This window comes from Anopheles coluzzii, chromosome 3 (assembly GCF_943734685.1).
Source record: "Anopheles coluzzii chromosome 3, AcolN3, whole genome shotgun sequence".
In the NCBI taxonomy this organism is placed as follows: domain Eukaryota; kingdom Metazoa; phylum Arthropoda; class Insecta; order Diptera; family Culicidae; genus Anopheles; species Anopheles coluzzii.
In genome coordinates, this window is record NC_064671.1 from 87,188,898 (window position 1) to 87,201,095 (window position 12,198).

General features: G+C 43.2%; 1 protein-coding gene across 1 annotated transcript in view; it reads left to right on the plus strand.

The window, feature by feature from the left end:
• LOC120957931 (RNA-binding protein FUS) overlaps window positions 1-6,583 on the plus strand; it is a 62,097-nt gene extending 55,514 nt beyond the window's left edge. The window contains exon 3 of the mRNA XM_040380398.2: window positions 45-6,583. Within this exon, the coding sequence (XP_040236332.2) occupies window positions 45-104 (60 nt within the window). The 3' untranslated portion in view covers window positions 105-6,583. The remainder of the gene's footprint in view (window positions 1-44) is intronic.
• The last annotated feature ends 5,615 nt before the right edge of the window (window positions 6,584-12,198 follow it).

Sequence of the window (12,198 nt, forward strand, 5' to 3'; positions counted from 1 at the left end):
GCTGCATGCTAACCGATCGAACCATTTCTGCTCCCTTTTTACAGACGAAAGCGCATCTCGACGTATTAGCGGACGCCTTATTGAGATGGGCTCGTGGCCGTTAAACTGTACATTTCACATAGCTCTTGCAAAGACACGCTGTACTAGTGCTAGTTTGAGAAAGTGTAAAGTGAAAGAGGAAGAGAAAGCGACAGAGAAAAGTGTTTATGTGAGCAAAGCAAAAAACAAACAGACAGGACAGGAAAGGGAGAAACATTACAGACGAAACCACAACACAGTTTCAGGCACACGTCGTAACAGATGCTATTTTACATTACGAAAGCAGAAGAAGAAATAAAACATCCACCAACGAAAAAAAAAAAAACCCAAAAGGCACAATGCCCCGGCAAAAGTGACAGTCCAATAGAGGGGATGAGAAAAAAAACATACCGTACTACGAAAAGGATAGGGCAGCAAATGAGTGCGGAGAAATCGTTACACGTTCTCTCACATCCTTACCAAGCAAACAGGCGTTGCGTTGTAAGAGTGGCAAAGAAAAGAAAAAAAGTTAATGTTGTAAAAATAGGTTTGAAGCAAATCTGTACATAATTGAAAAAGAGAAATCGAGCAAACGCAACGCAATGTCACTGCAACATGTTCATAACCCTTTGCCGGGCAGCAAGCAAAACAAAAAAATAACAAAACACTTCTACAGGCCAGGACGAAACAACTGCACTAAGATGTGAAGGGAAGTAAAGTAGGGAGGGAAAACAAAAACAAGTCAAAACTCAAAGACAGCAGAAGACAGAGAAATCTTACTATATATATATACATAGATCTATATACAAAACATATATTTACCTACTAAGAAATTAGTGTGTAAAAACAAAACATCGGCACAGATAAACAGCATCATTCCGTACTTCATATGATGAGTGTGGAGCAGGGCAGGAATGAATGTGAAATCTAATGGCTGAGCGAATTTAATTCGATGTGAAGGCTGTTGACGATCGTTGACTGTGTATGGCCCGGCCGATGACGATGTGGGAGTCGGATGAGCGAGTGTACATTGCAAAGGTGGATTGTTATACGAAGCGTTTGTGGAGGAAAAGGGTCTGCAGGTGTGCTAAAGCGGTGCGGAAAGTCCAGTAGCACGAGATACGAAAGCCAATACAAAGATAAGCCGTCAAAGCAAAGCAAAAAACAAAACGGAAAGTGTAGGAAAAAGAGACGAAAAGGTTGAAGAAGCAAACCAATACTATTAAATTGAGAAACAAAAACCCTTCAACACACACTACACACGTTTCACACATTTTCACACACACAAACCAGAACACTTTCAAACACTACACTCAAACATTGATACAGATCATGTAGGTAAATAGGTGTATGAAATGTATGTACATTTTTTTCTTCTACACTGTAAAAATAACAACAATAACAACAACAACAATCAAAACAAACTGTAAACAGCCTCCACCCAGTATCCAGCAAATAGTGGAAGCAGAAAGAGCGACTTTTAGTTTAGTGCGTGAGCGCGTTTTTGGTTAAGTGTATCCCTTGTCATGTCTAAATTGTCTAAGCCCATCGTTTGGTTGCACAATTCATTTCCGGTTGTTTATTTTTGCATCCAACGTTAATCCTATCGTGGAACAAAGAGCGAGATAAAAACAGGCCATTTCACGTGTAACCCAACAGCTCAACCAAACAACCTTTTGCAAACGTTTTATCTAAGGGATACACATGTCCACCTAAAACCATCCTCGTGTTTCAACCTCAAACACACACACACACATATACACATACACATACACACAAACACATCACAAGAACATCGTCATCATCACACAGACACTTGAGGAGGAAAACTATTCTCATGGACAAGGCAGCTATATTATTGTATAGATAAGTCAGGAGTTTAAGAAACCAACCAATAAGAGCAACACAAACAAGTAAACTCTTTAACTAGATCCTTATAGTGCTAGATACCGTTGCCGGTGTAAGTGAACGATACAAGGAGGCTACAGCCCGGCCCAAACCCCCGGCGAGAGTAGTGAGCTGTTGGTGGTTTGGGTCGAAACAGAAAGGCCGAGGCCGTCCGGGTTGACGATTAAATCGCACGAAACCATATACACACACACACATACACACACATACGAACGCCCGGAGCGGGAGCATGAAGTGTACCAGAGCTAACGGAAAACAATGAAGAGCAACTAAAACACACACACAAAAAAAACAAACAACTATGACTGAATGATATCAATATTTCTAATCGACCATCAGTGAAAACGCACGCGCACACCCACACTGGAAAGGAATGTTGATGTTGTTATTTTTAACTTGTTTTGGTTTGATTTATTTCTTTTAACTTGTTATGCTATTTGAGCGTAGCGTGAGATTCTTTTTTATTTATCAAATCAAATTCAGGAAAAAGTGTCTTTGTTTATTTCATTTACTCTCAACACTGAAGTTTTTAAATGATTTGGTTTTTGCTTATGTCCTTGTATTTTATTTTAAATTTATTTATTTATTTTTATTTATAACAAATTCAAACGCACTAAAAAGCAAACACATGTGTACGTGCGTGTGCAAGTGTGTGCGCGTGCGTGCGTGTGTGTGTGTGCCGACGCACATGTAAATCAGCGAAAAGCAGCACTCCACTAAACGTTAGGGTTAAAGAGTTCGTATCCGAACAATTGAACATACCGGGCACATCTTACCAATACACCCCTGCCCCTCCCCTATGGGTTGTAAACACACATAGTGCGAACGTCAATTCTATGTGTTCAACGCATACGCCGCAATTATGATTGTTTACCCAAAAGCGAGCGAACCGTAAGCCCCACCCCTCCTAAGTTGATTTTGGGTTAGTTACAAGCCTACTAGCCCCACCCGATCCCTCCCTCACTGCATGTACATTGAGCAAAGCATATAGAATCATGCGGATATGATACAGCTTTCATAAAGCGCCTGTAAAACGAATGCCAGCAAGCCCCGACAGCTAGCTCTCCCGGGGAGAGAGGTGAACAGTGTTTCAAAACGTTTTTACCCGCTTGTTTGTGGCACATCCAAACGCACACAGGACGATAGAGAAGAGAAGAAGTAACAAAAAAAACGAAACTAAAAACATATATTTCTTAAAAACCATCAACCACTGTGTACACATGTCATCCACTTCTAGGTTACGACAGCAAAGAAAAAAAAGAAAGAGAGCGAACAAGTGGAGAGAGAAAAAAACGAAGAAATTAAGTAAAACAGAAAACCAAACGAACTTTACAAAAATCACGCTCACCAAAGCATTACTTATAAATGTCTATTTGCACAATATTATCTAGACACACATACACCAACACACACACACACACATTCAAACCAAACAAGAACAAATTATTAAACAGTAAATATTGACGATAGAGAACCATGGCACACTGTGGTTCACAGACACAGTTGCGGTGCGAAGGACTAAAGCAGGCAAAAGCGAAATAGATGCCCTTGAGAAAAACGATGCAGCAAACCAAAGGGACAATGCACCCGCCACTGTCCAGTATCATCTGTTCTCTCTGTCTCTCCCCCCTAACACTAATACTGCAGAAGTTACAAAGTCACACTACAAAAGCTAGACGAATAGGATGCATAGGGCTTTGGTGTAACGGCGACAGGAGCACGAGCCCATCGGCACTGCAGCAGCAAACAGGCACAACGAGCACGAACCAGTGGTCGCAGAACGCAGAACAAACGGCTCAAGTATTGAACGGCAGCACATCAACTCGTCGAATCCAGGTGTGCCGTGCGCGTCCGTACAGTGTGAACAAGTGAACAGAAAGGCTGCGTCCGGAGGGAGTGCATCAGCCGCGCGCAGCCAAAGTGTCAGTGATTGCGACGGGAGCGACAAAAACAGCAACAACTCAACCCATCAGCACCATCACCAGCGCCAGTGGTGATAATACGTCAAACGTTTCCAAGTGTAGCGCTACACACGGGTGTGTTGTGATGAAACGTTGCGCAGCGCGGCAACAGTAGCGACAAAACAGTTTGCTAGCTTAAGAGAGTATTTGGGTTAACTATTTTAATCTACCTATGAATTAAGTTGCGGTTGAGAAGCGTTTTAATTTAGTCGTTAAACCTCGTTAAAACATGCAAACGCACGAGCAAATGTTGAACGCTGCGAATTCATTCCACTGATGTGTCTTAAGTCAATGCCTGAACAAAACCAAAACACATACGCCTACGGTCCCATTCGCCATTCACTCACTCACACCGCATTCGTTGTGCCATATCATCTTCTGTTATTTGCATTTACGGCATTACAGCAGCAGCAAGAGAAGCGGGGAGAAAAGCATTACAACAAATCACATTCCACTCACTCTCATTCCACCTGCACCTGAATGTTCTCTTGTTTTACTGTAACTGTCTATGGTTTTGCCTTCTCGTTTCACACTTATATCTTGTGTCTGTCTGTCTCTTTCTCGTTGCAAAACAAAAAATCACATTGTATGTTGCTGTTATCGATGTTGTTACTGTTGGTTGCATGAGGCATAGCAGGAGTCACTGCAAAGGTAGGAGAAACTGCGTCCTTTTTCTTCAATGTGGCTCACTAAATTGTTCCCCAGTATTTTTTGTTTTGTTATGTTTCATTGCGTTATTGTTTTTTTTTGTTTAAGTTCTTCTAAAGAACCGTATCAATTGATAAAACTGCTCTAGCGATCGCGGCCTGCCTTGATTGTTGCGTTAGCCCTTTTGGACGCCATTGGAGCAACAACCACCAAAACGAACAAAAAATAAACTCCGGCAGCATGATGAAACGTCATTCTCGAGTGTGTATATCAGTCACACGTCTCGCCGGCTTTTGGAAAACTCTAGCGCATCTAGCTAGGTGCATAGGGGAGACAGAAGTAAACAAACAACGTGATTTCATTGCTTGGGAGCCCATACTGACCCGTGTGGATTGTTTTTGTGTTTGTTGTTTTAGTTTGGTCAGATAACCTGAGTGTGCTTCTGTGGAAGGAGATGAAAACGGAACCAGCTTCTGCGCAAGCGCATTAGCGATTGTACAGTGGATTACTGCTGTATCAAACAAAAGGATTACCATATTCTTTTTTTGTTTGTCTAGCTGGTTCCTCTGGTCTCCCTCGAAGTGAAAAATCATGAAAGAATGATTAAGCAAATAAAACAAGTAAAAATTATAATGAAAAGACTGACTTAGTAGACCCGCAGTTGAACGCGCAACACACCTACCCCGCTAATTCGCGAACACACAACACTCATGTGGGGGAGGGAAAAAGCAGAAAGAGAGAGAGAGAGAGAGAGCAACCGAAAGCGATGAAAAAACAATGTAGCTAGCCAGAGTATAAACAATAACCCATTATCTACCGTGGGTGTTTTTTAAAGCTCATCACTATTAAGTATTTAGCAAAAAACAGGAGGGGTCGAGTGCATGCTGGCAACACAGGAGATGGCGGGCAGGTTCGTCGTCTACGCTGCGCCCATGCAATCACGCTGCCCCGGGCCTGATGCACGCTTCAATCTTGCAAACATCCAGGAGTATTAGGTGGGGAGGGCTAAAAAATGCAACCCCCATCAATTCATGCATCGCGCCTGCACCCTCAGCACTCAGCAATCATAGCAATAACGTTTGATCTCGTTGCGTGCGTTAATGAAGCGCGTTTGTTGATTTTTTTTTTTGGAGACTGTTCCCTGAGACACAGCTTAACAGGTGACCTTCAGCTCGAACGACGATGGGACGTTAGAGTTATTTATTGATGGGCGCCTTTGCAGCCAACTGTGGTCGCAAAGTAACGGCATGAGAGATGGAAAACATCTAAACACATCTCTCATTTTGTCGCTTTGCACGATGGGCTCCCAAACAATGAACACACATAGGAGGGGGGGAGAAGAGGAAACGAATCACCAGAAGACTGGGTAAACATTAAAAGTAAATGATTAACGTTTAAAAACAAAACACGGGAAAATAGCATGCATTGAAACACAAAACGAGAACGGGAACTACGTACGTTTAACTGTGTCTCATAAGGAGGAGAAAAAAACACTGCAGGAGAAGGTTGGGAAACACGTTCTCCTGTTTCGTTTTTGAATGGAAATATTTGTTATATATTGACAGTACGGCAATGCTACTGATATCAGCGCAAAAGTGATTAAAACACGGTGTAAAGGGGAAAAGTAAACCAACCACTTCAATGCGGACACAGAGAAAACACACACAAATACACAAGTTAAAAGCGAAAAAAGGAGAAAGTAAGCTGCAACTAAAACAAAAACACAGAAATAAAAAACACACAAGCCAAAGGCAACCTACAATCATCGATACTTAAGTAGCCCTTTTAAGTGTCAAACAAGCGCAAAACAAAACGAACAAAAACTGATGCAACAATGTGAATGCGGTGAAAGTAGAGGAAAACAAAACGCGAACGTTACTAAAACACTAAAAGCGCATGTAAAAACTGGATGTCTTTGTGTGCAACGGTCGCGAACAAAAGGGTGAAGCAAGACAAAAAAAAACTAACTAACAAAAGGCCTAAGCTAACAAGAACAAAACACACACACAATTGCATACACATTGGAGGCTTGTCAACAAAATGAAGCACACAAACACACCCCCTAAAACGGTTCGCAAACAAGCAGCAAAAAACAAAAACAATGTAAATGCGAGATACGAGATAGCAAGAGGATAGCAAAAGATGAGAGGACAATTGTTGCAATGGTGTGAAAAGGGCAACCCAGGCAGTCGGGTAGAAAAACAGAAAAGAGAGAGAGAGAGAGATAGAAAGAGAGAAAGAGAGAAAGAGAGAAAGAAAAAAAGAGAAAGAGAGTACGAGTAACAAGGCAATGGCAACTGGAAAAGAAAACATATAAACTAATTTAGATATAATAAATATATTAAAATAAAAATACGAAGAAAAAAAAAACAAACAAACAAACAAACATTACTTTCGATGGTTTGATTTCGTTTTTATTGGTTTTTCCTGTTATTTTTTTATTGTTGTTGTTTTTTTTTCGAAAAAAACGTTTTTTCTCTTCTTTTTCGGAACCACTAAAACGCTGGACGAAGGAACGGGCAAAAAAAAAACGGCGGTCGCCTCAAAACAGGCAAATGGAAAGGGAAAGTCGAGCTTTACTTTGTAAATTATGATTTTGTTTTTCTCCGAGCCCATAAGCATAACTTTCGGGGGGGGGCAAAATGTTCCTCTTGTGCTGCCGCTTCCACCAACAACACCACCAACCACTACTCGTCCCTCTCACCCGCCAAACATCAATAGTAGCAACGCGTACAGTAGACGCACTGGAGTCATCTCATGCCTCGCACGTTTGCCGGCGAAATGGGGTGTTTTTGTGCCGCCTTACCGAACTGTCCACTCAAATGCACTTCTCTGGGGGTTTTTTGTTCTCTTTCTACCTTTTTCCGCTCGTTTCTATACCACGTACCACGCACCCAGCATGCCCAACACCACTGTATTAAAAGCACCAGCACAATGCATATGTTTGTACTGTACTCACTGTATTTCGCATTACATCCACCACCACCACCACCAACACATTATCACCACCGACCGAGACAATGATTGTGTAGATACGAACGAATGAGAAAACAAAATCGAATGAGAAGCAAACGAATGTGTCGAAAATTTAAACAGGAGCATCGAGGCTCGTGGCTTTACGCTGAAGTGTAATGGGATGGAGAGCATACGCTTCACACTTTCATACAAAAGCAGCATGTAACGGCAGCTTCATTTAACTCCGATGCTTCGATGGGTTGTTGTGTTGTTGTGAAACAATGCTGTAATCTTAGCCAAACACCGTCGACGTGGAAAAGGTAGCCCACCAGGGGTAGATTGGAAGGGAACTGTAGTGGCACAATATGCACCGCAGAAAACACACTGGAGGAAGAAACAGGAGCGGCGTGCAACGCTGGATGTGCGTGCGTGTGGTTGTATGTGTGTGATTCGATCGGTAGAGAATTGCTGATGGTGCTCTTCACGGCGGGGAATTATGACGGGTAAGTGCAATGTTTAGTATTTTAAACTTTCATTAAACTTTATATAATTACTTAATTTGTTAAGAACTTTTATGAGAATTAAAAATTATATAAGAAAGTGGATATTTTGAAAAGAACATGAGCTGTTGTATTGGGCACAACAAAACTCAGCAAATTTGAAGCTAACAGAACGACAATATTTGCTCTTCTTGACCTTTGCTGATTGAAGATTAAGATAATTGAAATGTTCTTCAAATTGACCATACCTAAAGCCCTTCAATGCAGGGTTTTTTTTGCGTTCTAACTCCAATTTAGTGTTTGTCTTGATATTGTTACACTGTTGATGGTGAAAATATTTATAGAAACTCTGGTAATGCAAACACTCTGCGAGCTCTGACCGCTACCCAAAATTCCACGAACGCACCTTCCTCAGGGACTGCGTTCATCTTCAAATGCCTTTTCCGAAGAAATTGGCTTGCGTGCCACACAGCCGAAAGTTGATGTTGAGCTGACAAACGCATAAAGACTTTCACCATTATTGTTTTTATGGTTTCCTGGAATGTGACGATGTTTGGCAGCGGAATCAAGGACATCAAAAACAACAAAAACTCAAATAAACAATGGTGGCTGTGGTACTCTCGTGTATGCCTAACGATTAAAGATATAACATTGTTTTCTGGCCCTTTGATGGCATCAGAAATGATCCTTCCAATCACGGAACCACCTTCGCCCCTCTAATGAACTCCAACATTTTTATTCCTACCATCGTTGTAAACCCCGTACCCCAAAAACCGCTGTCAACCCATAAATGACGTCAACAGGTTTAATTAATTCAATTAGTTTTCCCAAACGCTCCACGCTGTCGTCATTTTCAAACCTCACGAACGGTTCTCAAAACGGTCGGACCTCCGAAGCCCGAAAAACCCGCAACACACCCCATGTACACGCTGAAGCGTCCTATCACCAGAGATCGTTCTCCACCGTTGCGCTGGCGAATCATTTTGCGCTGCAAAACATGCCAGCCAGCCAGTACATGGGGGGCGTCTTTGGCAAGCGTTGCTTGATGTTGAAGTGTGTTCTCGACCTTTCTCCCCCGCGTTGGTCCGCGTTTGCGTGCGTGGTGGTGAATACGGCACCGTACCAAGAGCAAAGGACTTCCGCAACCAGACGCGCTAAACGAGCAGTACACGAACGACGACCGGGAGGCGTACTGATGAGAAGAGGGCGTTGGAGCGAAACAGCCCATTTCAGGGAGTCTAAAAATAGCACCAAACTTACCCTTTCGGTTGCACACCTTTCAGTGGTGTTTGGGTTTACCTGCTGTAAGATGCAGGGTTTGCACGGTGCTAAAAAGCTGAAGCTATGGAGTTTTTATATGATTGGCGGCTCACATATGTTTTGCTTTTAATTTAATTTATGTTTAATTTAAAACATAACGAATCGAAACTTTTTATGTGTTACATTTAGGAACAATTTTGGAATATTGTTTAGGAGATTAATAACGATTCTCATTGATCTAAGGGGGCGTCCATAAATTACGTAACGCTCAAAGGGGGGGGAGGGGGTTCCCTGTAGCGTTACGGTTTGTTACATAGGGGAGAGGGGGGGTTCACATTCTGTTACGTAAATTAGCTTTCATTAATTTTTTTTTATTTATTCAATTTTTCTGCCGAAAAAGCATCACATTACTTTAATGGAAAAACGATAAAGAATATGCTTTAAAAATTGTCATTATTATACAATGTAGAAAATAACTCTTCCGTCAAATGCCTTTCTACGCCAGTTTCCGACACGATTTGAATCACCAACCCTGTGCCAATTCCACCCTGAACCTTAGTGGGACTGAAACTTCTCAACCAATATGTACACTCAAGAAAGTTAGTTCTCCTTCGCCGCCACCGCCATGGGGGTAACGCGGGTAAAGCTGAAACGCTCAGCAATGTGAACGTGTGGGATCGCGATGAAGTGTGTTTTTGGTTGGAACCGTGCGCTCGGGAAGGCACGTACGAGATTTCACACAACTTCAATCACACACACACACACACACACACACACACACACACACACACACACACACACACACACACACACACACACACACACACATTCTCGTCAAACAACATGGTTGCCCGGGCGCCGTACACCTTGCTGCGCCATTCACGCGAGCGCAGCAAAAAGCACAAAACCGTCCAACCATTTCGATTAATCTTTAACTAAGCATTTCCCGTGTCGTGTCTTTTGTTGCTGCTCCCGGTGCGATTCCCACACAGGCTGTGCTGTACCCGCTGGGCTAGCTTTCCGACTGTGCTAGCTTCGCGTTTTCGTAAAAATGACCCAACCGTTCGGTGCCGCTTGACTTTGGTTGACTGATGGGCCGGGTTAAGGCAGTACCATCTATTTCTTTCACAGACAGGGCAAACGGCGAGGAACACATCGAAACCGGGCCTGTGTGGGGATGGAGTTTAGAGCCTATTTCTAGCATTGCACATGAGCTTCCCATCGTTCCGCCCGTTACACTATTTGCCACCCTGCATACTTGAGCAGCTCGTTGGGACGGGCCGGGATTTTGAGCAACGGTTCGCCACGGAGCTCCACTCACGACTGTTGACTTGATAAAAGTATTTTATTTCACTCCTGAGCTCCTACCACGCTGGAGACGGCACCACTGCAATGGGAAAACACGTTGCCTGACGACGCTGACGCCTGACGACCAAGCGCTTGGTAAGCGTTGCATGCGCCCGCTCGCTATATTTACACACGCGAGCTATATTTACCGAAATAACTATCGAAATGATTATTTTTATTTTGCATTCTGGCCCTGCCGCTAATAAGTGTTATCAATTTTGATGCTCGATGTAGATTTTCCAACAACGGTCCTCTGGCAGGTAGGGAAATTCACCTCCCGTCAATCGAAATAGGAAAATAAAAGCTCGCGGAACAGAAGGAGGGCCAACACAGGCGTCACCGTTTATCTCGAGCGTACGAGCCCCGCCAATGTCCACGAACAGTTACGCCTTGCTGCTGACGTCAGCGGTGGCCGAATGGGAACTCGAAACCGGTGGCGTTCCGTGGCGGTAGTGCATGTTTTTACCGATGGCTGCCATTTAGGGGAGTCTTTTGGGGTAACGCACGGCCCGACCAAAATGAACTTCGGGCACGCGATAGCTCTATCCGGTCTGCAGATAATCGCAATTACACCGAACGCACGCACTTACCGTACCCCAAACGATGCTGAACACGACGACCACGAGATCCTGGGATAGATTCTCGTCCACCCGTCCACTGGCTGCAAGTGAATTTTATCGCACACGAACGGTGTAAGCCCTCGACCCGCTGAAAGTCCAAACGAAACAATAAAGTAGTCAACAACAACACCAACTCTTTGCTGGAGCACACACTGAAAGCCACACAAACTAACCAAACGCTTTGTGCGAGAACAAAGAACTACAAGGCGAAAGGCTTCCCAAAAGGGTGCATTCACTTTTGAAGTCCGATTCCTCTGTTGCGTCGGTGTGACGCTGCCCGCTGCCCAAAGTTTCGCGCAAAGCTTGCAGCTATCGAGCGAACATCAAAGCACGGCTGTTGCGTCGAAGGTCCTTCAAACGGGGTGCGCTGTTTTGTTAGCTCAACTTTACGTGTTTCGGCAGCTCCCGTTTTTTTTTTTTGCTTCTTTGTTTGTGAACTGGAGAGTCAATCAATCCTGTTAGGAAAGAGTTCATTTTGTGCCCCACTAATTAAATAGTGTTGGATTTGTGTAGATGGACATGTCAAAACATTGGACTGGGGAGTAAAAAATGAGGAAGTTATTATAGGTTCGGGTCATCACGGTCTACAATTACAAGTTATTATACTTGACTCTTACGAAACGAGCAAACATTAATTACTTCCAATTTGGTAGAAAACTTCTCGATAACGTGGCGTTTATACAGTTTTGGGGAGCTAGCAAAAAGGACCTATATTTCCAAACGCCATCTTAATGGTTGTTGGTTAAAATTATCCCTATCATGGATTTGAAACCAATTACAGTAGAAGTCGGTTGAGGTTCTCATTCAGAACGTATTCTAAATCTGAGATTAAATCTGAATTGTGGTCTGGTAGCCTAACCAGTAGCCTATTTCAGTGCTCTGGGACACACCTTGAAACTGTCTGGGGAACGAACATTGGATTGGATTGGAACATTGGTCTCAAACGGCTTCAATGGTTCAACACATTACCCGGATACATCA